Source organism: Ranitomeya variabilis, chromosome 5 (genome assembly GCF_051348905.1).
Source record: "Ranitomeya variabilis isolate aRanVar5 chromosome 5, aRanVar5.hap1, whole genome shotgun sequence".
NCBI lineage: Eukaryota > Metazoa > Chordata > Amphibia > Anura > Dendrobatidae > Ranitomeya > Ranitomeya variabilis.
In genome coordinates this window covers 74,660,259-74,687,716 of record NC_135236.1, presented here as the reverse complement: position 1 = coordinate 74,687,716, position 27,458 = coordinate 74,660,259, and the positions used below count along the sequence as shown (strand labels likewise).

General features: G+C 44.7%; 1 protein-coding gene across 1 annotated transcript; it reads left to right on the top strand.

Moving 5' to 3' along the window:
• Positions 1 to 579: 579 nt before the first annotated feature.
• Positions 580 to 26,918, top strand: LOC143773312 (uncharacterized). The gene is made up of 4 exons (XM_077260792.1): positions 580 to 1,025; positions 5,125 to 5,212; positions 8,326 to 8,439; positions 26,105 to 26,918. The coding sequence occupies exons 2-4, from the start codon at positions 5,164 to 5,166 to the stop codon at positions 26,308 to 26,310; spliced, it is 369 nt and encodes a 122-aa protein (XP_077116907.1). The 5' UTR covers positions 580 to 1,025; positions 5,125 to 5,163; the 3' UTR covers positions 26,311 to 26,918.
• Positions 26,919 to 27,458: the final 540 nt, after the last annotated feature.

Genomic DNA, 27,458 nt, shown 5'->3' with positions numbered 1-27,458 from the left:
AATGCCCAAGCAGTGCCGAATAACGTGGGTTTCCTTATCGAGAGAGGAGACCGAGGATAGCGAGATCCTGAGAAGTGACAGAAGGAACATAGTGATCGATCGAAGAATGGTCCTGGGTCAGGAGGCCGAGCAGTAGGGCCTAGAGTTTATAACCCAGAGATGTAACTGGCATAAATGAGACAGAGTACATAAAACAAAGAGAGTGCTCTGGGAGGGAGTGCCAGAGCGTCAGAAACGGAAGAGATAAGTAACGGCCATAGTGTCAAAATAGCTACCCTAAGGGGAAAAGGAAGCAAAGCTGATGGTTGAGCCATAGGACTCTTACAAACTGGATTGTACTACTCAACTGGGTGAAGATGTGGCGCCCCTGCGGTCCAGCTGCCACAATGGTATCGCCTCCCTAAGCGGTGGTGGTATCATGTCTGGAAGTATATGGAGCTCCCTACACTAAGTAAACCATGCATCCACACACAAGCCTGATCCCTGACCAGAAGGGGGAGCACAAGCCCCTAGTTTGTGGGGTGACTGCCTCTTCTGGCTGGGGGAGGAGTAAGAGAGAGCAGAGTGTAGTGTGAGGAAGGGAAAGGAAGGAGGAGCAGGTAGAGTTTTCCAGGGTTGGAGCAATGGAAGGCTCACCCTAGGATAAGAGGAGAACAGGGCATCAGAGCCCTTGGCTATCAGGGATTGCAGACCCTGAAAGCCGAATCTGGAGCCTGGGGGGCTGCAGGTTCTCAGGCCACCCCTGCAGCACTAGAAGCACCACATTATAGAGGGTTCAGAGCTGGGACTGAGAGAACAGCTTGCAGAGCTTGCAATGTATGTTGGCTGGAGATGCTGCAGAATAGACAAACAAGGAGTACACACATCAGCTCATAAGCTGTTGAATCTCCAAACATACGGGCACAGAAAGGAAGGCTTATTCTACCCACTTAGTGGAGTGGACTCCAGCTGCTTCCAGACCAGCCAGAGCCTGGACCTGGTGACCAGAACCTCTGGATTCAACTTGCCATCCATTATCAGTAAAGGTAAAGACTGAATTCTTTTGCCTCCTTTCTGCTGCACTGCTCACTACTACCCCCACCATCACCCCTGGGGCATGCTCTTGCTGAGGGGAGTGATCCATCTTGCTGCATTACCAACTATCCCCTGGGGACCCCACTTGCAGCACTGGCCAGACACCTCAGCTGGCGTCACGATAAAACCATAAACTATTATCCCCTGTAAATATTCCTCTTTCACTTGCCTGGTCAGGGCCACAGTGCTGGGCAATCGCCACTGTGGCATCCCGATAGACTGCCTGCCTACCATGTACTCCCCTGACCCGCGCGACCGCGGCAAAGAAAAACGGAAAGGTGAAAATTGGGGAAAAAAGGAAGGAATCTGTGTATGGAAAATGTTCCATATTGTAAAAGAAGAGTTCAAGATGTGTCCTCTATCTCCTGTATATAATCCGTTCCCAGTTATTGTGTAAAAAGTTTATTTTTGACTGGTGGTCTCCCTCATTGTACTGTGCAACACCTAGTCCTGGCAAACCAATGTCACTGGTTACATGCAGCCTGCAAGGGCGTAGCGCCCCCACAGCAAAAGTCCACACACCTAGCCAGGACCCTCACTTTCATGAAATGTGCCGGGGGGCAAGAGATGAGTACCTTGCCCACAGCTACTGTCTCGTGCCACGTTACAGAATCAGACCCATGACCTCACAACGCGCTGCCCCACAACCTCTTACTGTACTATCCCCACGACCTCAAAAAGTGCTCCCCCTTCGCTCATGAAACCTCAGGATTCTCCCGATACTTCCAACTTATCTGAACCGTCAGGTCCGGCGAACCTCATGGAGCTACTCACTCCCTTCCTTCGTGTACATGAGAGCTGCATCTGTTGCCCAGGGAAAGGCCTCCATCTTTATGCTGCACCCATTTCTATACATTAGTGAACATGTCTACGGAACTGGAAGAGTCATTCTTAAAATTGTGGAATAACAAAACACATATATTGGATCATCATTTCTGTTAGCGCAGTCCCAAACCGTGAATTGTCTTTTCTTTCAATCATCCTGGTGGAGTTCATTCCTTAGCCACAGGGCAGCAGCCACCGTTGTTAAGCTTTCTCAGGAGCCCAATTAACTCACTCAGGTGAGAAGATTACCCTATATTTCTTTTTATAAATGTATCGCCCTATGGTCTGATGAGCTCGGTTTCCCTACAGTGAATATCTATTCATAAAATTCTATCATCCAACCACTGACGGAGGTGTCCAAGATACTGAGCTATGAGGAGTTGTTTGGTGGGAATTCGACATAATGCGGCTTCATGCACATGGATGAATTATGGCTCTTTCGCCTTTCAGACATCCATTTTTTTCATGTAGGAGAAAATCTGACCGATTATTCTGATCAGAGTGTGTCTTCTGATTTTCTCGTACACGGAGACTTTTTTTTTTTTTAAATTCTCCACCTTCTCCATTCTGACAGTCCGTGAAAATTGGCACTCGGATGTCATCTGATTGTGGTTCGATTTTTTTTATCACAGACCCATTGACTTTCATTGCTCATTTTGTTCCAACCCTCAGATCAAAATCGGACATGTCTCCAATATTTTCCGCGGACTACTGAGTTTGAGGAAAAAAATCGTGAAATGTGAATGGCCCCACAGGTACAAGTGCTCTCCATGAAAAACCTGAATAGCACTCGCACACGAAAGTCAGACAACTGAATGAGGCCTCAAAGTAGCAAGAGGTAACGGTGGTTTAACATTCCATCATATGCGGACCGCGACGTTCTGACCTAAGGTGGGGCTCCTAAGCTGAGCGCAACAACTTTATAGGAATATCTGAGGCTCAACTAGCACAGACATTATGGTCTGTACTCGGGCTTTGAACCTATTTAGCAAGATTTAGGTAGAAGTATGGTGGCTAAACTTGTAAGACACATATCTACTGACGGCTTACTCTACCGACTCCACCATTTACATGCAAGCTCGGTGACTTATCTTTCGAGGGAACGAAAATTTCATTTATCCACAGGACCTTAGTGACAGAGTGTAAAACACCTCTATATACATTTAATGGTCCACCATTCCCACCGTAATCTACAAGTTTGGTCTGACGGAAGAATGCGCATACATAGAGATGTGGACAGTTAATTGCAGAGATGCAGAAACTTTAACTCTGGAATTACTTCACTAATGACTGCAAATGAGCATAACGTGTCAGACAAAAGGCATAGTCACTTGAACAGTACAGCAAGAGAACTTTTCACAAATGACAATCTGGCTAGTGACTCTGGCAGATTCTTGGGAATTGCAGCCACATTCATAAGATGGTTCTTGGCCTCACTGCTTCAGCGTTATTGGGGGAGTAAAACAGCTGCAATTTCTCAAGTCCTACATGTCTTGCAGCATTACCAGTTTGGGGAAAAATGTCTAAGCTGTATACTCTATATACATCACCAGTCCCTCAAATCCACTACGTGCAGCAGTAATTTCAGGCCGTCTTGTCCCAGTCAACGGTAACACACCTCTAAGTTTCTAAGTCTGCGGTCAGCTCCAGACAAAGACCACCTTAGAGCGTGTCGGCCCATGCTTGACTAACATAAGGAAGGAAAAGGTTTCACACCACTTAAAGAGGACCTTTCACCAAATTTTTCATGTTGAACTGGACACACGATGTAATGGAGGCTGTAGAGTGGAGTACATCTTTTTTATTATTATTATTTTGCCTCTATATTGCAGAGATATTAGCAATCAAAGTATTTTACACCTAATGAGTTAACACCCACTTGGACCTAAAAAAAAAAATTATCACAGATTTCACTGGGGGTGTGTACTTCTTCTCCCTCTATGATGTTGACCAATCATAAGAAATCACAACACTCACAAAGAAAGAAGAACACTCCCCCACCATAGCTTAGAGCAGATTTCTGTGGATGGAGAGGCACTGCAGCTGAGTTTAACAGTGTCACAATACAAATATTGCTATATTATGTAATAAAAACAATAAAAAAAAACTAGACATCATTGATATTGTTCCATCCATAACGACCTAATTATAAAAGTATGATATATAACCAATGTGGCAAAATAAAACCCCCAAATGTGAAAAGTGACATTTTTGGTTCATCCCAGCTCCCCAAAAAAACACAAAACAAATGAAAAGTAATTAAAAAGTTGTATGTATTCCTTAATAATATTAGTGAAAATGTAAACTCATCCTACAAAAAAAAGAAAAAAATGCACAAAAAACTAGCCTTTATATAGCTCTATCGATTAAAAATAACAAAAAATGATGGTTCTCAGCATATGGCAACACAAAACAAAATGTGAAGTCACTGGAGTCAGTGTTAGTGTTTTTGAAGTGGTCAGATTTATCTTTTCAGAATAAGCTCTCATGAGTTTGTACTAGTGAGTAGAGACAATTATGATGTGTCCTATATACAGCATACACAGACATGTTCAGATGTCTATGTGTGCGTTCAGACGGATGGAACAGCAGGGAGGCTATTGCAAAAATAGTACTGAGCAGTGTGACTGTGAATCCCGCTCTGAACCTGTCACGGGATCTGCCTTGTCTTTCAGTAAGCTCAGTGCTCATCACTTCTCCAGCCTTACCTCTTTGGAAATCTGTCTTGCTTTGACCAAGATAGATTTGCGCTGTTTTTCGGAGTGTCATGATGAGAAAAGGAGGGAAAAATGGCTGAACAGTGGATAAAAACCTGTTTCTTTGATGAGATATATCATAAAGTTTCTTATTTTTGCTTGTACTATTGATTTAAGTAAAATTTGTTGAAAAGACACAGATCTTTTGAATCAACCTTTAAAAGGTGATCTCTGCGACAGAGGCTTATACTGTGTGAAGGACCCAAAGCCGAAAGCTTGTAGTGTAAATAATAATGGCGAGACATCCGCAAAGCTCAGGTAAATATTATGTCATGGAGATTTTTCAGAGTTTTCAGTGAAACATGAAATTGGGAACATTAGGGACCTTAGTGATGGAGATTGTCCCTCTGAGCTCACAGATGGCCGCAGCTCTGTCCTTCTCTTAGCGCTGGTATTAATAACCTAATCATGGCATGGTCAGATGTCTAATCCTATAACAAGACATTAACTCCAGGATTCGGGCTTACAGCTCCTCTCCTAGAACGTCCTGCAGCAGCCAGCGGACACCATGAAGGTGCTGTTCCTCCTCACCCTGGTCCTCTCCTTACCTCTGGGCAGTAAGTGTGGTCTCCTTGTTATTTCCAGATTTTAGAAGTGTAATTATATTTTGCAGTCACCATGATCCGAGGATACGTCCTCCTGATGGATCAGTCATGTATTTGCTGCACACGATACATCAGTTCTGGACGGGTCGGCGGGATATAGCCATATTTATGGTTCATCTGCGGTATCTATGAGCTACGTCGGTGAGAAGTAACCTACCTATCTATGGCAGCCAACATATAGCTGTGGAAACTACAATTCCCAGCATGCCCTAACAACTGGAAAGCCACAATTTGGAAACCGCTAATCTACAGTGACAAAATTTACATAAACATTTTTCAATTTATTTTCAACAATTGTAGAAAAAAAAAGTGATTATCATTTTTTCCATGGTGCATACTGTGCAAAATGAAACGATAATTTATATTTTTGGGGTTAACCATTGGATGGTAACTTTGAGGGCTCAGGGGATGTAAACTTATTTTGCCCTTGTACTACGTTTACTAGATTAATAGAGGATTTTAATGATTTCATTTTATTTACATACAAAGGCAAAAAATAATACTACACCCCTAAGACTAAATTAGGACTGTGCATGGAGTCCATGGTAATAGCCAGGACTGCCAGTATAAAATAATACAGTGCCATTATCTTTGTGACTACAAGGGGGCGCTATTAACGAGACCTAGAATCATGCATTCTGTATATTAAAATAAGACGTTCTTATCAGACAGGGTTTTTAGCGTTGATCACTCCTATCATACATTCAGAAATGAGAGGGGTGATCACTACTTAACAATAGCCGGTACAAATACTCATGTTTCCTTTATGACCATTGTACTTCTAGCTGTGTATAAAGATATAGGTATGGCGATGTGATTGTTCCCCTTTAAATTGCAGCAGGTGAAATAAGTATTGATCATGTCACCAATTTTCTAAGTAAATATATTTCTAAAGGTGCTATTGACATAAAATTCTCACCAGATTCCTTCTGCAACCATTACCATTAGTATGTTTTGCAACAATAAGGTTGCAAAGGTATTGAGACAGCTCACTGGTTTTGCCCATGATGGGATGTTTCTTGCACGTCTTCGACACTGGGTTGCAACACACGAGTGTGGCCATCCAAACATCCCCAAGCAATCAATCACAATCCCGTGTGGTGTCGACTTATCGAAATACTGGTATTTACAAACCCACGCTTCTATCCCACATATAGAAAATCGAAAAGCACAAATAAAAAGAAAGATTTTTTAAAAAATGTTTATAAAATAAATAAATAAAAACCAAATAATTTTTTTAATAAAAATAAAAGCTTTTTTTTAATCTTGGGGTGTGATTTGATCATCAAGAGGAAGGGTAAAGAATGAAAGAATAGATACATAAATATATACAGTATACACGGTTTCAAAATAAGTACAATGCAGGAATTTGTAAATCAAATGATTTTGAATGCAATTTTACTATAATAACCAAGTCATGTTATTGAGGGAAATTTTGGGTGGTGTCTCTTCACCTCCCCCCCCTCTCCTCTAGAACTGGGACCCATGTGTTTGTTTATAGTGATTGGAGACATGCAGCAAAGAGGGGAAGTTCCAAGGGAGAAACCACACCCACAATAAAATGGAGACACGTATATAAAAATCCTTCTACAAGTCATACAGCTCTGTACACCTGATGAAGGCTCCTTGTGAGTTGAAACGTGTTGTGTATCCATGCTACATGTTCCCTCTGTTTGTGACACTTGTCATTTTTAGCAATCCTTTTTAATGGACATGTAAGTTTGTTTTTTTTTTCTTACTTGTAACCTTTCTGAATAAACTAAACCTTTTGCAAAGTGTTCCCACCAGTTTGGTTATTCAGTCGGAGACCAGTTGGATCACAAACTGGGATTAAACCTCCAAACGGAAGCGCCTCCAGAATTTGTATCCATATAATTTTCATAACCAGAAGAGGAAAAGCCGATAGCTGGGGCTGATGTTAATAAGCTGACAAGCGACAATATCCCATAAGGTTCCCAAGCTGTTAATAACAAGTCACAGCTGTTTACTTAGCCTTTACTGGTGAAATAACTGGGGACCCCAGAAAAAAATGACGTAGGGTCCCCCTATAAATTCAAGCCAGCAAAAGCTAAACAGACAGTTGTGAGCTGATATTAATAGCCTGGGAACCTTATGAGGTATTGTCTCTTGTCCCAGATTATTAATATCAGCCCCCAGCTGTCCACTTTCCCTCTGCTGGTTATGAAAATTGTTCCAGAGCCCATGCTGTTTTTTATTTCTTTATTTTACACAGCTGCTGCTGAATACAACTCCCATCATTGTCGCCTGGTCATGCTTATCTCAGCACAAGCAGGAGACAATGATGAGAACTGCCATCAGGCAGTATGTCATCAGTGTGCATGTGTGCGGCAAACACGATACACGACCCGTGTGAAAAACCTGACGTGTGCGCACCACCATTGAACACAATGGGTGTGCGTGTGTCCGTATTTGCTGCCCTATAAAAACAGATTGCATTCAGACACAAAAAGCGGATGCGTGAAGAAGGCCTTAAAGGGGTTTTCCATTGAGAAATAACTTAAGTCACTTATCCACAGGGGGATGACCGTTGGGACCTGCACCAATCGGAACAACTGGAAACTTGTTTGTTTTTTCAGTTACAAAATGGAGGTAAGATGCTTCCAGTCATTCTCTATGGAACTGCTGGAAAAAGCCAAGAGTAGCACTCTGCAGTCACATAGGGAATGAATGGATCAGCGGTAGAGCATGAGCACTAATGCTCCATTCTTACAGGGATGCAAGTCCCACGTTCTGCCGACCGATGCAGTTCTCAGCGGTCAAACTCCCACCCATCAGCAAGTCATCGATAGGTGATTACTTGTTTTCACGGTACAACATCTTTAAGAATATATTTAGCTTTTACTATACATTTAAATATTATTTTTGAACTTTAGAAATGGCAATTATATGATCAAAAGTGGGGACTATACAAGGCTTATATAGTGGACCACATGGACCTCTATGGCCTGATACAGATGATGGACCATATAACCAGTAAAAAGTCTCCTACAAAGAAAAATGCTTTATGGTTAAGATAGTTGTGTTCTCTTGTTCCTTCTGTAAAGGTAAAACCTTGCGATGTCACAGCTGCGTGGCATCCAACGAGGAGGAATGCTACAGACAGGGCACCCACGTGTGTCCACAGTATGCAGAGGTCTGCTCCACCATCACCGCGCCAAGTAAGTCCAACCTTCCTGTGGGGTGCTCAAATAATATGTTTATATGGAAAAACTGCCACACAATGTCAAATAATACTACCGCACACTGCACACACAACAACATCATTCAATACCTAACCAGCCCATTTTAGTTTTTTTGCTCTATCGTTTTTTCCTCCTCTTCTTCCTACAAGAGCCTTTTGAGGGGCTTGTTTTCTTGCAGGACGAGTTGTAGTTTTCAATGACACGGTATGGTTTTACATGCAATTGACTGAAGAATGGGAAAAAAAATTCTAAGGGAAGTGAGAAATGATGAATGAAAACATCCCACAATTCCACCATCGTTTTTTTTTGTTGTTGTTGTGTTTTTACTGTATTCACGGTGCAGTAAAAATGACCTGACAATGATTCACCCGGTCAGTATAATTACGGCAATACCAACCTTGTTTTTTTATTATTATTATTTTAGTGGTTTACAAAATTCTCAACTGAAATTAATACAGTTTGTGTCACTGTTTTCTGAGACCCATTACTTTTTTAGGGTTCATACCACATTTTATAACCTTTTTTTTTTTTACTTTTCACTGTATTTTTTAATCTCCAGAGGAGACTTGAACCTACAAGTATTTAACTGATAATAATATGTATTTCAATACTTTAGTATTGCAGTATATAGTGAAAATCACTGCTTTCTATAAAGTGGCTGGGCCTTAGGCAGGGTTCACATTGCATCAATGGCAATGCGCTGACGGCATCCGTTACACAGCGGCACTAACGCTATGTAACGGATGCGTTCGCTCACCCATTGACTGCCATTATGTAGCGCATCACTAACGCATGTCATAATCGGCATGCGTTAGCGATGTGCCGTCATTCTGTGGCAGACCCTCGGACGCGGTCTGCAGCGTTTCCTGGTCCATCACCGATAGCGTAGGTGGACCATCTGTGCTATCGCGATCGCATAACGCGATCTTTAAAAGGCACTAGCGTTGGTGCAGCCCGTTTAACGCATGCGTTGAACGGACTGCACCAACGCAATGTGAACCCAGACTTACAGGAGTACCAAGATGGCAGCAAGATGGCCTTCAGACAGGACAACCCTCCAGCACTTTGCAGTCATCAGAAAATGATACTGGAATTTTAGTGATTATACTACAGTGATCAAACCTAGCCTTTGTTTGATGACGGTGCCGGCTGTATTGAGTCCGGTGCTGGCTGTATTGAGGCCGGGTTCTGGCAATTTTGAGGCAGGTGCTGGCTGTATTGAGACTGGTGCTGGCAATATTGAGGCCGGTACTGGCTGTATTGAGGCAGGTGCTGGCTGTATTGAGGCTGGTGCTGGCTATTTTAAGACTGGTGTTGGCTGTATTGAAGCTGGTGATATTGAGGCTGGTGGTATTGAGGCTGGTGCTAGCAATATTGAGGCAGGTGCTGTCAATATTGGGACTGCTGCTGTCAATATTGGGACTGGTGCTGGAAATATTGGGACTGGTGCTTGCTGTATTGAGGCTGGTTCTTGCTGTGCAGAGGCTGGTGCTGGCTGTATTGAGGCCGGTGCTGGCTGTATTGAGGCCGGTGCTGGCTGTGTTGAGGCCGGTGCTGGCTGTGTTGAGGCTGGTGCTGGCTGTATTGAGACTGGTGCTGGCTATTTTGAGGCTGGTGCTGGCTGTATTGAGGCTGGTGCTGGCTATTTTGAGGCTGGTGTTGGCTGTATTGAAGCTGGTGATATTGAGGCTGGTGGTATTGAGGCTGGTGCTAGCAATATTGAGGCAGGTGCTGTCAATATTGGGACTGGTGCTGGCAATATTGAGGCAGGTGCTGGCAATATTGAGGCAGGTGCTGGCAATATTGCGGTTGGTGCTGGCTGTATTGAGGCTGGTGCTGGCTATTTTAAGACTGGTGTTGGCTGTATTGAAGCTGGTGATATTGAGGCTGGTGGTATTGAGGCTGGTGCTAGCAATATTGAGGCAGGTGCTGTCAATATTGGGACTGCTGCTGTCAATATTGGGACTGGTGCTGGAAATATTGGGACTGGTGCTTGCTGTATTGAGGCTGGTTCTTGCTGTGCAGAGGCTGGTACTGGTTGTATTGAGGCCGGTGCTGGCTGTGTTGAGGCCGGTGCTGGCTGTATTGAGACTGGTGCTGGCTATTTTGAGGCTGGTGCTGGCTGTATTGAGGCTGGTGCTGGCTATTTTGAGGCTGGTGTTGGCTGTATTGAAGCTGGTGATATTGAGGCTGGTGGTATTGAGGCTGGTGCTAGCAATATTGAGGCAGGTGCTGTCAATATTGGGACTGGTGCTGGCAATATTGAGGCAGGTGCTGGCAATATTGAGGCAGGTGCTGGCAATATTGCGGCTGGTGCTGGCAATATTGGGACTGGTGCTGGCTGTATTGAGGCTGGTTCTTGCTGTGCAGAGGCTGGTGCTGGCAATATTGAGGCCGGTGCTGGCAATATTGAGGCTGGTGCTGGCAATATTGGGACTGGTGCTGGCTGTATTGAGGCTGAAGCTTGCTGTGCAGAGGCTGGTGCTGGCAATATTGAAGCAGGTGCTGTCTGTAATGATGCAGGTTCTGGCAATATTGAGGATGGGGTTGGCTATATTGAGGCTGGTGTTAGCTGTATTGAAGCTGGTGCAGGTGGTATTGAGGCTGGTGCAGGCCTGGCAATATTGAGGCTGGTGCTAGCAATATTGAGGCTGGTGCTGGCAATATTGAGGCTGGTGCTTGCAATATTGGGACTGGTGCTGGCTATATTGAGGCTGGTGCTGGCTATATTGAGGGTTGTGCTTGCTGTACAAAGGCTTGTGCTGGCAATATTGAGGCTGGTGCTGGGAATATTGAGGCTGGTGCAGGCTGTATTGAGGCTGGTGCAGGCTGTATTGAGGCTGGTGCAGGCTGTATTGAGGCTGGTGCTGGCTGTATTGAGGCTGGTGCTGGCTGTATTGAGGCTGGTGCTGGCTGTATTGAGGCTGGTGCTGGCTGTATTGAGGTTGGTGCTGGTGGTATTGAGACTGGTGCTTGCAATATTGAGGCCGGTGCTGACTGTACTGAGATCAGTGCTGGCTGAATTGAGGCCGGTGCTGGCTATATTGAGGCTGGTGTTGGCTGTATTGAAGCTGGTGGTGGTGATATTGAGGCTGGTGCTGGCAATATTGAGGCAGGTGCTGGGAATATTGAGGCAGGTGCTGGCAATATCGAGGCTGGTGCTGGCAATATTGGGACTGGTGCTGGCTATATTGAAGCTGGTGCTGGCAATATTGGAGCAGCTGCTGTCTGTAATGAGGCAGGGGCTGGGAATATTGAGGTTGGTGCTGGCTGTATTGTGGTTGGTGCTGGTGGTATTGAGGCAGGTGCTGACTGTGTTGAGGCTGGTGGAGGCTGTTTTGAGGCCGGTGTTGGCAATATTGAGGCTGGTGCTGACTGTGTTGAGGCTGTTGGTGGCTATGTTGAGGCTGGTGCTGGCAATATTGAGTGTTGTGAATTTGGATTCTGGGCTCCCCCGGTGGCTACTGGTGGAATTGAACTGGTGTTTTCATCTTCTCTGTTCACCTGTTCCCATCAAGATGTGGGAGTCGCTATATAACCTTGCTGCTCTGTTAGTTGCTTGCCGGTCAACAATGTTATCAGAAGCCTCTCTGTGCTTGTTCCTGCTCCTAGACAACTACTAGATAAGTTGGACTCTTGTCCATGTTTGTTTTTGCATTTTTTCCAGTTCACAGCTGTAGTTTCGTTACTGTGTCTGGAAAGCTCTTGTGAACGGGAATTGCCACTCTGGTGTTATGAGTTAATGCCAGAGTTTTAAAGTAATTCCTGGATGGTGTTTTGATAGGGTTTTCAGCTGACCATGAAAGTGTCCTTTCTGTCTTCTGCTATGTAGTAAGTGGACCTCAAATTTGCTAAACCTATTTTCATACTACGTTTGTTATTTCATCTTAATTCACCGCCAATACATGTGGGGGGCCTCTGTCTCCTTTCGGGGTATTTCTCTAGAGGTGAGTTAGGACTGATATTTTCCTCTGCTAGCATTATTTAGTCCTCCGGCTGGTGCTGGGCATCTAGAATCAACGTAGGCATGCTACCCGGCCACTGCTAGTTGTGCGTTAGGTTTAGTTCATGGTCAGCTCAGTTCCCATCTTCCAAGAGCTAGTTCCTATATATGCTTATGCTATGTTCTCTTGCCATTGAGATCATGACAGTTTGACCGGCCCACTAAAGGGTTAAAATCCTTGGCTGAGAAAGGAGAGAAATAAGTAGTCTGCTGAAATTTTTTTTTTTTTTTTCTCTCCTTCTAATCTTTGAATGGCTCTGTGTCCACCTGTTTGTAATGGATCTTCAGAGTGTAACTGCAGGTTTGAATAATCTCGCCACGAAGGTACAAAATTTGCAAGATTTTGTTTGTCATGCACCTGTATCTGAGCCGAGAATTCCTTTGCCGGAATTTTTCTCGGGGAATAGATCTGGGTTTCAGAATTTTCGAAATAATTGCAAATTATTTTTGTCCCTGAAATCTCGCTCTGCCGGAGACCCTGCACAGCAGGTCAGGATTGTGATTTCCTTGCTCCGGGGCGACCCTCAAGACTGGGCTTTTTCATTGACACCAGGGGATCCTGCGTTGCTCAATGTGGATGCGTTTTTTCTGGCCTTGGGGTTGCTTTATGACGAACCTCATTTGGAGCTTCAGGCAGAAAAAACTTTGATGTCCCTATCTCAGGGGCAAGATGAAGCGGAAATTTACTGCCAAAGATTCCGTAAATGGTCTGTGCTTACTCAGTGGAATGAGTGCGCCCTGGCGGCGACTTTCAGAGAGGGTCTCTCTGATGCCATTAAGGATGTTATGGTGGGGTTCCCTGTGCCTGCGGGTCTGAATGAGTCCATGACAATGGCTATTCAGATCGATAGGCGTTTGCGGGAGCGCAAACCAGTGCACCATCTGGCGGTGTCCACTGAGAAGTCGCCAGAGAGTATGCAGTGTGATAGAATTCTGTCCCGAAGCGAGCGGCAGAATTTTAGACGGAAAAATGGGTTGTGTTTCTATTGTGGTGATTCTACTCATGTTATATCAGCATGCTCTAAGCGCACTAAAAAGCTTGATAAATCTGTTTCCATTTGCACCTTACCATCTAAGTTTATTCTATCTGTGACCCTGATTTGCTCTTTTTCATCTATTACCACGGACGCCTATGTCGACTCTGGCGCCGCTTTGAGTCTTATGGATTGGTCCTTTGCCAAACGCTGTGGGTATGATTTAGAGCCTTTGGAGACTCTTATTCCTCTGAAGGGGATTGACTCCACCCCATTGGCTAATAATAAACCACAATACTGGACACAATTAACTATGCGTATTAATCCGGATCACCAGGAGATTATTCGCTTTCTGGTGCTGTATAATCTACATGATGATTTGGTGCTAGGATTGCCTTGGCTGCAATCTCACAACCCAGTCCTCGACTGGAGAGCTATGTCTGTGTTGAGCTGGGGATGTAAGGGGGCTCATGGGGATGTACCTGTGGTTTCCATTTCATCATCTATTCCCTCTGAAATTCCTGAGTTCCTGTCTGACTATCGTGACGTCTTTGAAGAATCCAAGCTTGGTTCATTACCTCCGCACCGAGAGTGCGATTGTGCCATAGATTTAATCCCGGGTAGTAAATACCCAAAGGGTCGTTTATTTAATCTGTCTGTGCCTGAACATGCTGCTATGCGAGAATATATAAAGGAGTCCTTGGAAAAGGGACATATTCGTCCATCGTCATCTCCCTTAGGAGCCGGTTTTTTCTTTGTGTCAAAAAAAGACGGCTCTTTGAGACCATGTATCGATTATCGGCTTTTGAATAAAATCACTGTAAAATATCAATACCCTTTGCCGTTGCTGACTGATTTGTTTGCTCGCATAAAGGGGGCCAAGTGGTTCTCTAAGATTGACCTTCGTGGGGCGTATAATTTGGTGCGAATCAGGCAGGGGGATGAGTGGAAAACCGCATTTAATACGCCCGAGGGCCACTTTGAGTATTTAGTGATGCCTTTTGGTCTTTCAAATGCTCCGTCAGTTTTCCAGTCCTTTATGCATGATATTTTTCGCGATTATTTGGACAAATTTATGATTGTGTATCTGGATGATATTCTGATTTTTTCGGATGACTGGGACTCTCATGTCCAGCAAGTCAGGAGGGTTTTCCAGGTTTTGCGGTCTAATTCTTTGTGTGTGAAGGGTTCTAAGTGTGTTTTTGGGGTACAGAGGATTTCCTTTTTGGGATATATTTTTTCTCCCTCTTCCATTGAAATGGATCCTGTCAAGGTTCAAGCTATTTGTGATTGGACGCAGCCCTCTTCTCTTAAGAGTCTTCAGAAATTTTTGGGCTTTGCTAACTTTTATCGTCGATTTATTGCTGGTTTTTCGGATATTGCTAAGCCATTGACCGATTTGACTAAGAAGGGTGCTGATGTTGCTGATTGGTCCCCTGATGCTGTGGAGGCCTTTCGGGAGCTTAAGCGCCGTTTTTCCTCTGCCCTTGTGTTGCGTCAGCCTGATGTTGCTCTACCTTTTCAGGTTGAGGTCGACGCTTCTGAGATCGGAGCTGGGGCAGTGTTGTCGCAGAAAAGTTCTGACTGCTCCGTGATGAGGCCTTGTGCCTTCTTTTCCCGTAAATTTTCGCCCGCTGAGCGGAATTATGATGTTGGGAATCGGGAGCTTTTGGCCATGAAGTGGGCTTTTGAGGAGTGGCGCCATTGGCTTGAGGGGGCCAGACATCAGGTGGTGGTATTGACTGACCACAAAAACTTGATTTATCTTGAGACCGCCAGGCGCCTGAATCCTAGACAGGCGCGCTGGTCATTATTTTTCTCTCGGTTTAATTTTGTGGTGTCATACCTACCGGGTTCTAAGAATGTTAAGGCGGATGCCCTTTCTAGGAGTTTTGAGCCTGACTCGCCTGGTAACTCTGAGCCCACAGGTATCCTTAAGGATGGAGTGGTATTGTCAGCCGTTTCTCCAGACCTGCGGCGGGCCTTGCAGGAGTTTCAGGCAGATAGACCGGATCGTTGCCCACCTGATAAACTGTTTGTTCCTGATGATTGGACCAGTAGAGTCATCTCTGAGGTTCATTCTTCTGCGTTGGCAGGTCATCCTGGCATTTTTGGTACCAGGGATTTGGTGGCAAGGTCCTTCTGGTGGCCTTCCCTGTCACGAGATGTGCGAGGCTTTGTGCAGTCTTGTGACGTTTGTGCTCGGGCCAAGCCTTGTTGCTCTCGGGCTAGTGGATTATTGTTGCCCTTGCCTATTCCTAAGAGGCCTTGGACGCACATCTCGATGGATTTTATTTCAGATCTGCCTGTTTCTCAGAAGATGTCTGTCATCTGGGTGGTGTGTGACCGTTTCTCTAAGATGGTCCATTTGGTTCCTCTGCCCAAGTTGCCTTCTTCTTCCGAGTTGGTTCCTCTGTTTTTTCAAAATGTTGTTCGTTTGCATGGTATTCCTGAGAATATCATTTCTGACAGAGGGACCCAATTCGTGTCTAGATTTTGGCGGGCATTCTGTGCTAGGATGGGCATAGATTTATCTTTTTCGTCCGCTTTCCATCCTCAGACGAATGGCCAGACCGAGCGGACTAATCAGACCCTGGAGACATATCTGAGGTGTTTTGTGTCTGCTGACCAGGATGATTGGGTTGCTTTTTTGCCATTGGCAGAGTTCGCTCTCAATAATCGGGCCAGCTCTGCCACTTTGGTGTCCCCGTTTTTCTGTAATTCGGGGTTTCATCCTCGATTTTCCTCTGGTCAGGTGGAATCTTCGGATTGTCCTGGAGTGGATGCTGTGGTGGAGAGATTGCATCAGATCTGGGGGCAGGTGGTGGACAATTTGAGGTTGTCCCAGGAGAAGACTCAGCTTTTTGCCAACCGCCACCGTCGTGTTGGTCCTCGGCTTTGTGTTGGGGATTTGGTGTGGTTGTCTTCTCGTTTTGTCCCTATGAGGGTCTCTTCTCCTAAGTTTAAGCCTCGGTTCATCGGCCCGTATAAGATATTGGAGATTCTTAACCCTGTTTCCTTCCGTTTGGACCTCCCTGCATCCTTTTCTATTCATAACGTTTTTCATCGGTCATTATTGCGCAGGTATGAGGTACCGGTTGTGCCTTCCGTTGAGCCTCCTGCTCCGGTGTTGGTTGAGGGTGAGTTGGAGTACGTTGTGGAGAAAATCTTAGACTCTCGTGTTTCCAGACGGAGACTCCAGTATCTGGTCAAGTGGAAGGGATACGGCCAGGAGGATAATTCTTGGGTGAATGCATCTGATGTTCATGCCTCTGATCTGGTTCGTGCCTTTCATAGGGCCCATCCTGATCGCCCTGGTGGTTCTGGTGAGGGTTCGGTGCCCCCTCCTTGAGGGGGGGGTACTGTTGTGAATTTGGATTCTGGGCTCCCCCGGTGGCTACTGGTGGAATTGAACTGGTGTTTTCATCTTCTCTGTTCACCTGTTCCCATCAAGATGTGGGAGTCGCTATATAACCTTGCTGCTCTGTTAGTTGCTTGCCGGTCAACAATGTTATCAGAAGCCTCTCTGTGCTTGTTCCTGCTCCTAGACAACTACTAGATAAGTTGGACTCTTGTCCATGTTTGTTTTTGCATTTTTTCCAGTTCACAGCTGTAGTTTCGTTACTGTGTCTGGAAAGCTCTTGTGAACGGGAATTGCCACTCTGGTGTTATGAGTTAATGCCAGAGTTTTAAAGTAATTCCTGGATGGTGTTTTGATAGGGTTTTCAGCTGACCATGAAAGTGTCCTTTCTGTCTTCTGCTATGTAGTAAGTGGACCTCAAATTTGCTAAACCTATTTTCATACTACGTTTGTTATTTCATCTTAATTCACCGCCAATACATGTGGGGGGCCTCTGTCTCCTTTCGGGGTATTTCTCTAGAGGTGAGTTAGGACTGATATTTTCCTCTGCTAGCATTATTTAGTCCTCCGGCTGGTGCTGGGCATCTAGAATCAACGTAGGCATGCTACCCGGCCACTGCTAGTTGTGCGTTAGGTTTAGTTCATGGTCAGCTCAGTTCCCATCTTCCAAGAGCTAGTTCCTATATATGCTTATGCTATGTTCTCTTGCCATTGAGATCATGACAATTGAGGCTGGTGCTGGCAATATTGAGGCAGGTGCTGGCAGTATTGTGTGTTAGGTCCTGGCAGTATTGAGGCAGGTGCTGGCAATATTGAGGCAGGGGTTGGCAATATTGAGGCTGGTTCTGGCTGTACTGAGGCTGATGCTGGCTGTATTGAGACCGATGCTGGCTGTATTGAGACCGATGCTGGCTGTATTGAGGCCGGTGCTGGCTGTATAATAAACACCCATTCAATTAAGTAATTGTATGTCATGGACTGGGAAGGTGCTAAATAATGCCACCATACCATGCATACATTGTTGTGAATTCCGTTCTCGGGCTCCCTCCTGTGGTCATGAGTGGTACTTTGTGAGTTCTCTTCTTGGGCTCCCTCTGGTGGCTTTGAGTGTTACGGCTGGTCTGTAGCTGGACTCCAGCTGCCTCGTTTCCTGCTAGGCTTGCTGCCTATTTAACTCCACCTGGACCTTTACTTGTTGCCGGCTGTCGTTGTATTCAGTACTGGTTCAGATCTCTCTGGGACTTCCCTTGTGATCTGTCTCCTCGTGGAGAAGCTAAGTTTATGCTAGTCTATTTTTGCTCATTGCTATTTGAAAATGTTTCTCAGTATATGATGAGTTCAGTCCAGCTTGCTTATATGCTATTTGATTGCTAGCTGGAAGCTCTGGGGTGCGTAGTTGCGCCCCTCACATCGTGAGTCGGTGTGGGGGTCTTTTTGTATTCTCTGCGTGGATAATTTTTGTAGTATTTTATACTGACCGCACAGATTCCTTGCTATCCTCTGACTAGTTATTAGCGGGCCTCATTTGCTAAAACCTATTTTCATTTCTATGTTTGTGTTTTCCTCTTAACTCACCGTCATTATTTGTGGGGGCTGCTCTCACTTTGGGGAAAATTTCTCTGAGGCAAGTGAGGCTTTGTTTCTCTCTAGGGGTAGCTAGTTTCTCAGGCTGTGCAGAGGCGTCTAGGCCGAGTTAGGAACGCTCCACGGCTGCCTATAGTGTGTTTTGATAGGATCAGGATTGCGGTCAGTAAAGTTCCCACATCCCCAGGGCTTGTCCTATTTTTTGGTTTACCTATCAGGTCAGTTCATGTGTTCCTACCACCAGAACCATAACAGTACAGCAGGCCCGTAAAGTGGTAAATGCATCGCAAAAGAGGGATAAGAGAAGCTCTGAGGTTTTTTTTTTTCCTCTGCAGTGTGTTTAGCCTCTCTCCTCCCCTTAATCTCTGGGTGGTTCAGGACTCAGCTGCAGATATGGACATTCAAGGTCTGTCCTCTTGTGTGGATCAGCTCGCTACAAGGATACAAAGCATTCAGGATTATGTAATTCACAGTCCTATGTCAGAACCTAAAATACCAATTTCTGAGCTGTTCTCTGGAGATAGGTCTAGGTTTTTGAATTTCAAAAATAATTGCAAATTGTTTCTTTCTCTGAGACCTCGTTCCTCTGGCGACCCTGCTCAGCAAGTTAAAATTATTATTTCTTTGTTACGTGGTGACCCTCAAGATTGGGCATTCTCCCTAGCGCCAGGAGATCCTGCATTGCTAAATGTGGATGCGTTTTTTCTGGCGATTGGATTGCTTTATGAGGAACCTAATCTAGTGGACCAGGCAGAAAAGATTTTGCTGGCTCTCTCTCAGGGTCAGGATGAAGCAGAGGTTTACTGTCAGAAGTTTAGGAAGTGGTCTGTGCTCACTCAGTGGAATGAGTGTGCCCTCGCAGCGATTTTCAGAAAGGGTCTTTCTGAAGCCCTTAAGGATGTTATGGTGGGGTTCCCCACGCCTGCGGGTCTGAATGAGTCAATGTCTTTGGCCATTCAGATTGATCGGCGTTTGCGGGAGCGCAAACCTGTGCACCATCTGGCGGTGTTTTCTGAACAGAAGCCTGAGTCTATGCAATGTGACAGGATTCTGACCAGAATTGAACGGCAAAATCACAGACGTCAGAATGGGTTGTGCTTTTACTGTGGTGACTCCACTCATGTTATCTCTGACTGTTCTAAGCGCACAAAGAGGTTCGCTAAGTCTGTCACCATTGGTACTGTACAGCCTAAATTCATATTGTCTGTTACTTTGATTTGCTCTCTGTCATCCTACTCTCTTATGGCTTTTGTGGATTCAGGCGCTGCCCTGAATTTGATGGATTTGTCATTTGCCAGGCGCTGTGGTTTTATCTTGGAGCCATTGCAATTCCCTATTCCACTAAAGGGAATTGATGCTACGCCATTGGCCAAGAATAAGCCTCAGTACTGGACTCAAGTGACTATGTGCATGACTCCTGCACATCAGGAGGTTATTCGCTTTCTGGTGTTACATAATTTGCATGATGTTGTCGTGTTGGGTCTGCCATGGCTGCAGGTTCATAATCCAGTCCTGGATTGGAAAGCAATGTCTGTGTCAAGTTGGGGTTGTCAAGGGGTACATGGCGATGTTCCTTTGGTGTCAATTGCTTCTTCTACTCCTTCTGAAGTCCCTGAATTTTTGTCGGATTACCAGGATGTATTTGATGAGCCCAAATCCAGTGCCCTACCTCCTCATAGGGATTGTGATTGTGCTATAAATTTGATTCCTGGTAGTAAGTTCCCTAAGGGTCGACTTTTTAATTTATCTGTACCAGAACATACCGCTATGCGGACTTATATAAAGGAGTCTTTGGAGAAAGGGCATATTCATCCGTCCTCGTCACCTTTGGGTGCAGGGTTCTTTTTTGTGGCCAAGAAGGATGGTTCTCTGAGACCCTGTATAGATTATCGCCTTCTAAATCACGGTCAAATTTCAGTACCCTTTGCCTCTGCTGTCCGATCTGTTTGCTCGGATTAGGGGGGCTAGTTGGTTCACCAAGATAGATCTTCGAGGAGCTTATAATCTTGTGCGTATAAAGCAGGGCGATGAATGGAAAACAGCATTTAATACGCCCGAAGGTCATTTTGAGAACTTGGTGATGCCTTTTGGGCTTTCTAATGCCCCTTCCGTGTTTCAGTCCTTCATGCACGACATCTTCCGAGAGTATCTGGATAGATTTATGATTGTGTACCTGGATGATATTTTGGTCTTTTCTGATGATTGGGAGTCTCATGTGAAGCAGGTCAGGATGGTGTTTCAGGTCCTGCGTGCCAATGCCTTGTTTGTGAAGGGCTCTAAATGTCTCTTTGGAGTCCAGAAGGTTTCCTTTTTGGGCTTCATTTTTTCCCCTTCTACTATCGAGATGGATCCAGTTAAAGTCCAGGCCATCTATGACTGGACTCAACCTACATCGGTGAAGAGTCTTCAGAAGTTCTTGGGCTTTGCTAATTTTTACCGTCGCTTCATCACTAATTTTTCTAGTGTGGTTAAACCTTTGACGGATTTGACTAGAAAGGGTGCTGATGTGACGAATTGGTCTTCTGCGGCCGTTGAGGCCTTTCAGGAGCTGAAACGTCGGTTTTCTTCGGCTCCTGTCTTGCGTCAGCCTGATGTCTCTCTTCCCTTTCAGGTCGAGGTTGATGCTTCTGAGATTGGAGCAGGGGCTGTCTTGTCACAGAGAAGCTCTGATGGCTCGGTGATTAGACCATGTGCTTTCTTTTCTAGAAAGTTTTCGCCTGCCGAGCGGAATTATGATGTTGGTAATCGGGAGTTGTTGGCAATGAAGTGGGCATTCGAGGAGTGGCGACATTGGCTTGAGGGAGCCAAGCATCGCGTGGTGGTCTTGACGGATCACAAGAATTTGATTTATCTCGAGTCTGCCAAGCGGTTAAATCCTAGACAAGCTCGTTGGTCGCTGTTTTTCTCCCGTTTTGATTTTGTGGTTTCGTACCTTCCGGGCTCAAAGAATGTGAAGGCTGATGCCCTTTCTAAGAGTTTTGTGCCTGACTCTCCGGGAGTTTCTGAGCCGGCTGGTATCCTCAGAGAGGGGGTGATTTTGTCTGCCATCTCCCCTGATTTGCGGCGGGTGCTGCAGGAATTTCAGGCCGATAGACCTGACCGTTGTCCACCGGAGAGACTGTTTGTCCCGGATAGATGGACCAGTAGAGTTATTTCCGAGGTTCATTCTTCGGTGTTGGCGGGTCATCCTGGGATTTTTGGTACCAGGGATCTGGTGGCCAGGTCCTTTTGGTGGCCTTCCTTGTCGCGGGATGTGCGTTCCTTTGTGCAGTCCTGTGGGATTTGTGCTCGGGCCAAGCCTTGCTGTTCTCGTGCCAGTGGATTGCTTTTGCCTTTGCCTGTCCCGAAGAGGCCTTGGACGCATATTTCCATGGATTTTATTTCGGATCTTCCAGTCTCTCAGAGGATGTCTGTCATCTGGGTGGTTTGTGATCGTTTTTCTAAAATGGTCCATTTGGTGCCCTTGCCTAAGTTGCCCTCCTCCTCTGATTTGGTTCCGCTGTTTTTTCAGAATGTGGTTCGTTTGCATGGTATTCCGGAGAACATTGTGTCTGACAGAGGATCCCAGTTTGTGTCCAGATTTTGGCAGTCCTTTTGTGCTAAGTTGGGCATTGATTTGTCTTTTTCTTCGGCCTTCCATCCTTAGACAAATGGCCAAACTGAACGAACTAATCAGACCTTGGAAGCTTATCTGAGATGTTTTGTTTCTGCTGATCAGGATGATTGGGTGACTTTTTTGCCATTGGCTGAGTTCGCCCTCAATAATCGGGCTAGTTCTGCTACTTTGGTTTCGCCTTTTTTTTTGTAATTCTGGTTTTCATCCTCGTTTTTCCTCAGGTCAGGTTGAGCCTTCTGACTGTCCTGGGGTGGATTCTGTGGTGGATAGGTTGCAGCAGATTTGGAACCACGTAGTGGACAATTTGACGTTGTCACAGGAGAAGGCTCAGCGCTTTGCTAATCGCCGTCGCTGTGTGGGTCCCCGACTTCGTGTGGGGGATTTGGTATGGTTGTCATCTCGTTACGTTCCTATGAAGGTTTCCACTCCTAAGTTTAAACCTCGTTTCATCGGTCCTTATAAGATTTCAGAAATCCTCAATCCTGTGTCATTTCGTTTGGACCTCCCAGCATCTTTTGCCATTCATAATGTGTTCCATAGGTCATTGTTGCGGAGGTATGTGGTGCCTGTGGTTCCTTCTGTTGATCCTCCTGCTCCGGTGTTGGTCGAGGGAGAATTGGAGTATGTGGTGGAGAAGATCTTGGATTCTCGTATTTCGAGACGGAAGCTTCAGTACTTGGTTAAATGGAAGGGCTATGGTCAGGAGGATAATTCCTGGGTTGTAGCCTCTGATGTCCATGCTGCCGATTTGGTTCCTGCCTTTCATTTGGCTCATCCTGATCGGCCTGGGGGCTCTGGTGAGGGTTCGGTAACTCCTCCTCAAGGGGGGGGTACTGTTGTGAATTCCGTTCTCGGGCTCCCTCCTGTGGTCATGAGTGGTACTTTGTGAGTTCTCTTCTTGGGCTCCCTCTGGTGGCTTTGAGTGTTACGGCTGGTCTGTAGCTGGACTCCAGCTGCCTCGTTTCCTGCTAGGCTTGCTGCCTATTTAACTCCACCTGGACCTTTACTTGTTGCCTGCTGTCGTTGTATTCAGTACTGGTTCAGATCTCTCTGGGACTTCCCTTGTGACCTGTCTCCTCGTGGAGAAGCTAAGTTTATGCTAGTCTATTTTTGCTCATTGCTATTTGAAAATGTTTCTCAGTATGTTATGAGTTCAGTCCAGCTTGCTTATATGCTATTTGATTGCTAGCTGGAAGCTCTGGGGTGCGGAGTTGCGCCCCTCACATCGTGAGTCGGTGGGGGCGTCTTTTTGTATTCTCTGCGTGGATACTTTTGTAGTATTTTATACTGACCGCACAGATTCCTTGCTATCCTCTGACTATTTAGTTATTAGCGGGCCTCATTTGCTAAAACCTATTTTCATTTCTATGTTTGTGTTTTCCTCTTAACTCACCGTCATTATTTGTGTGGGCTGCGCTCACTTTGGGGAAAATTTCTCTGAGGCAAGTGAGGCTTTGTTTCTCTCTAGGGGTAGCTAGTTTCTCAGGCTGTGCAGAGGCGTCTAGGCCGAGTTAGGAACGCTCCACGGCTGCCTATAGTGTGTTTTTATAGGATCAGGATTGCGGTCAGTAAAGTTCCCACATCCCCAGGGCTTGTCCTATTTTTTGGTTTACCTATCAGGTCAGTTCATGTGTTCCTACCACCAGAACCATAACAATACATATTACCACAATATACGGTACTATACAAATGATATTTACCATATACAGTAGTGCCCATATAGCACAGCCATATATTTCTCAATAGCTCTAGCATTCAACGCCCAAACAAAAGCATAATACAAAGCCTGAACACTAAAAAGGTTTATGCTAAAAACTCAGGTAGTCCTGGATTGTGACTAATTAGGACCCGATTGATTAAGGCTAGCATTTTGCACTCCATTCTTTGGCGCAACTTTCAACTGCTGTTCGCCAATGCCATAAATGCACACCAGTTAAGGTCTAACATTTCTGTCATTTTCTAAATTTGTTGGACGCGTTTGTCCATGCCACATCTCTCCCGCAATTTGTCCACTTTTCTAAAACTTGCCAGAGCTACCTGAGACTGATGTAAAAATTACAAAAAATGCTATGTTTTTTTGCACTATTTCAAGTTGTGCAACAATTTGGTGACATTTCAAGCATTTTTACATCAGATTTCTTACAAAAATTGCCTGATGAGTTGGGGCCATAGACTCTTTTTGGCTCCTACCCAAAACCTAGTTGAAATAGTCCATGTTGCTATCTCCTAAAACCAGTCCTAGTTTTGTGGGGTCTTCAGAATTAAGACACTTTTACCACAAAATATTATGGTTCTTTAATGTTTTTTTTTTGTTTTCGACACATGACTGCAAGAGACTTTATCTAAGGAATTCCTGACATTCTTAATGCTTGGAGCCACTTCAGCTTATTTTTAGACTCATCATGAGATGTAGAAAGGTCTGCTGATAGAACACTATGTGTGAGCAATGTTCCTTCATGAGCCTGGTGGTGGTGAACGTCATTACACAGTCCAAAATCACTCATTATCCTAAATAGTGGCTATCTTCAACTTCATTATGGTATAAGGGGATCCTATGTAACGGAAAAACCTTGCTTGTATGGTGTAGTGTAGAATATTAAACTTAGGCTTGCTTCACCGTTGTGTTCTAGATTCAAGTCATAGTTACAAAGCTCTGCGAGATACAAAGTACACCATATATCAGCGATGCTCAACAGACCCTACTGACCAAAAATGGGGTTTCATGGGATCCCACCTTGACTTCTGTTGTTTTAATGGGCAGAATATAATTGCATGCTGCTCTTTCTTCCTGCTAAATTCGACAGAATTTCACATGGGGCCTAGTACAGATGGCTTTAAGTAGAGTTGGTGCAAATTTATTCTCTATGTCTCATCCCATCGGCTTGGAAAGTGGTCTGTGGTTGCAAGATGGGAGAGGGAATATCACCTCCTTCCTGCTGGCATCCACAGCTCTTCTTTTCATTAGCCGGCCTAGCGTGACATCACATGTGCCTAATTGGTATTGTGCTAATCAGAAGAACCACAGATTCCGACAGGTAACCAGTACTCCCAGGTACGGACTGGGGCTGAAATTCAGCCCTGGCATTTGAAATCACACAGGCCCATGGGCTCCCCGCCCCGAGCACCAGATGGGATATATTACTAATATTACCTTGGATGGTTGAAAGCAAGATTTACTACAAGGCCAATATTTCTAATGATACCCGTGGCCTGCTAGGGTAAGTGACTTTGTGCTCCATCACAACTCTTAACCATATGGGTGTCTTGAGAACAGAGATTCTGCAAACAATGTAGCAGACAAGGCAGCCCACAACCAGACAGGCCCTTCTGGCATTTGCCAGAATTGCCAGATGGCCAGTCCGGCCCTGCTCACTCCTATGTCCAGTGGCCATAGACTACTGTTGTGGCCAATGGAATGTGAAGTGTGAATCAATTTGCCCCAACTGTACTTAGGACTCTTGATCCCTCATATTTCAGCACATTAGGCCATTGATAAAATTAATGGATGCCAGAGTGGGACCTCTATAGTTTTCAATAGTCATCTCTTGCTCAATAGAAGCGGTGCCAAGAAAATGAACCTAGATGAAATTGATTCCTCTATTTACATGACAAATCGAAGACGCTTCCATCATCTTCTGGTAGGAGGGTATAAATAATGAACATGGGAGATGAAAGAATTGGGCCATTAGTATCTTATGACAAAGGGTCATTTTTGTTTCTGGAATAGTCATGTGCCTTTAGGGTAGTGACAATTGTTTGTAAGATTTTTAAACCTAAGGTTCTTTTATGGGTAAGTGCCCAAAAATATCTCCATAACCCACGAAGCCACTATGATCCAAAGATATATCCAAGTAACCAAAAATGAGGTGAGCCTGTATGAACAACTTTTCAAAAAGGTCCTCCTAACCGAACGTCCTCGTGACACTCCAGAAAAGTTGTAGAGAACATGTATAATATCTGATTAGATGTGTCTTTCACACTTTTTAGGTAGCCTCTGTAGATAGTATTATCACCCACTTGTCACCTTTGACTTTATATATGACATAGACCATTCCTTCGATAGCCCACAGTAATGTGTGATATGACCTAACCTCTCTTTGCAGACAGTATCATCAAATCCTGCTCCTACAAGTCCTTCTGTGACCACGCTCAGCAGAATGGAAACAGTGCTACCATCGAATGCTGCTTCTCCGATGATTGTAATGGACCACCAAAAAGCAACAGTGCAGGGCTGAAGAATTCCGCCAGTTGCCAAGCACTGTCCTCTGTCCTCTTTTTTTCAACCCTGCTGATCATTCGTCCCCTGTGATTGAATATGAATGTCATCTAATGTCCATTTGCTCTGAAGCTGAGAATAATACTAAAACAGGTTTTGTGAAAATTCACCAAGGATGAGTTTGAGAACATTTGCAAAGTATTCAATCTTAGAACCCTAGAACCCTGTTTATCACAATGAAATAGGATTTCGTAAATGTCTTTCGTCCCCATACACATTAGACAGATGTCTTCTGAAACCACCATCAATGAGTTCGACAGACAGTCTAATGTGTGTCTTGGGCCGCAAAAGATGATTGTCGGAAATGTTTAAGATTGGGCATGTCTGATTTTGGACTCCCAATCTCTAGTGATAAGCCGAACAATTGGCCAAACCATCGTTCTTCCAATGGCTATCAAATGTGTATGGGGGCTTCACGCTCCTGAACTGGCGCTTATTCGATTCTTCAGTCTGTTTCTTGAAGCTCATAGTTTACAGTCCGGTGTAATGTATATATAGTGATATGTATGGATAATATAAATATAATGAGATTTTTTTCATTCCTGTTTTTATGTCAATTACATACTGAAAATATAGAGGAGGCCTGTTGAGTGTGGCTACTCCTTGTGTCCAGATAATAAAAATATCACACCGTGGTCTGATGCAGATAGTCTTTGTGCTCTAACTATGCTTATGAGTCGTAGAAATAGCTGTATAATGGTACCTGAAAGTTTGTGAACCCTTTCAGAGTTTTCCATATTTTTGCATAAATGTGACCTAAAATTACACCAGAGTTTCACACAAGTCCTAAACATAGAAACAAAGAACCAAATCAAACCAATGAGTAAAAATATTAGACCTTGTCATTTTTTATTGTGCAAAATGATCCAATATCAAATGTGTGTGAGTGTCAAAAGTATGTGAACCTTTATAATTTCCTTTAAGTGAAATTAATCTGGTGTTTTCGATTAATAGGATGACAAAAAGGTGTGAGTGGGTGATTTGTTTTATTTAAAGGGAACCTGTCACCCCGTTTTTTCAAGATGAGATAAAAATAGCGTTAAATAGGGGCAGAGCTGTGCTTTACATTAGTGTAATTTTTGTGCCTTTATTCCCCACCTATGCTGCCAAAATACTTTTGTAAAGTCGCCGTTTTGGGCTGTCACTCACGCTGGTCTGGTCATATGGGCGTGGTGACATCG

Bases quoted from the DNA above. Each gene is read 5' to 3' on its own strand.
- LOC143773312 (XM_077260792.1), top strand. From the start codon at position 5,164: ATGAAGGTGCTGTTCCTCCTCACCCTGGTCCTCTCCTTACCTCTGGGC. The intron at 5,213-8,325 runs GTAAGTGTGGTC...CCTTCTGTAAAG, and splicing joins CCTCTCCTTACCTCTGGGCA to GTAAAACCTTGCGATGTCAC. The intron at 8,440-26,104 runs GTAAGTCCAACC...CTCTCTTTGCAG, and splicing joins CTCCACCATCACCGCGCCAA to ACAGTATCATCAAATCCTGC.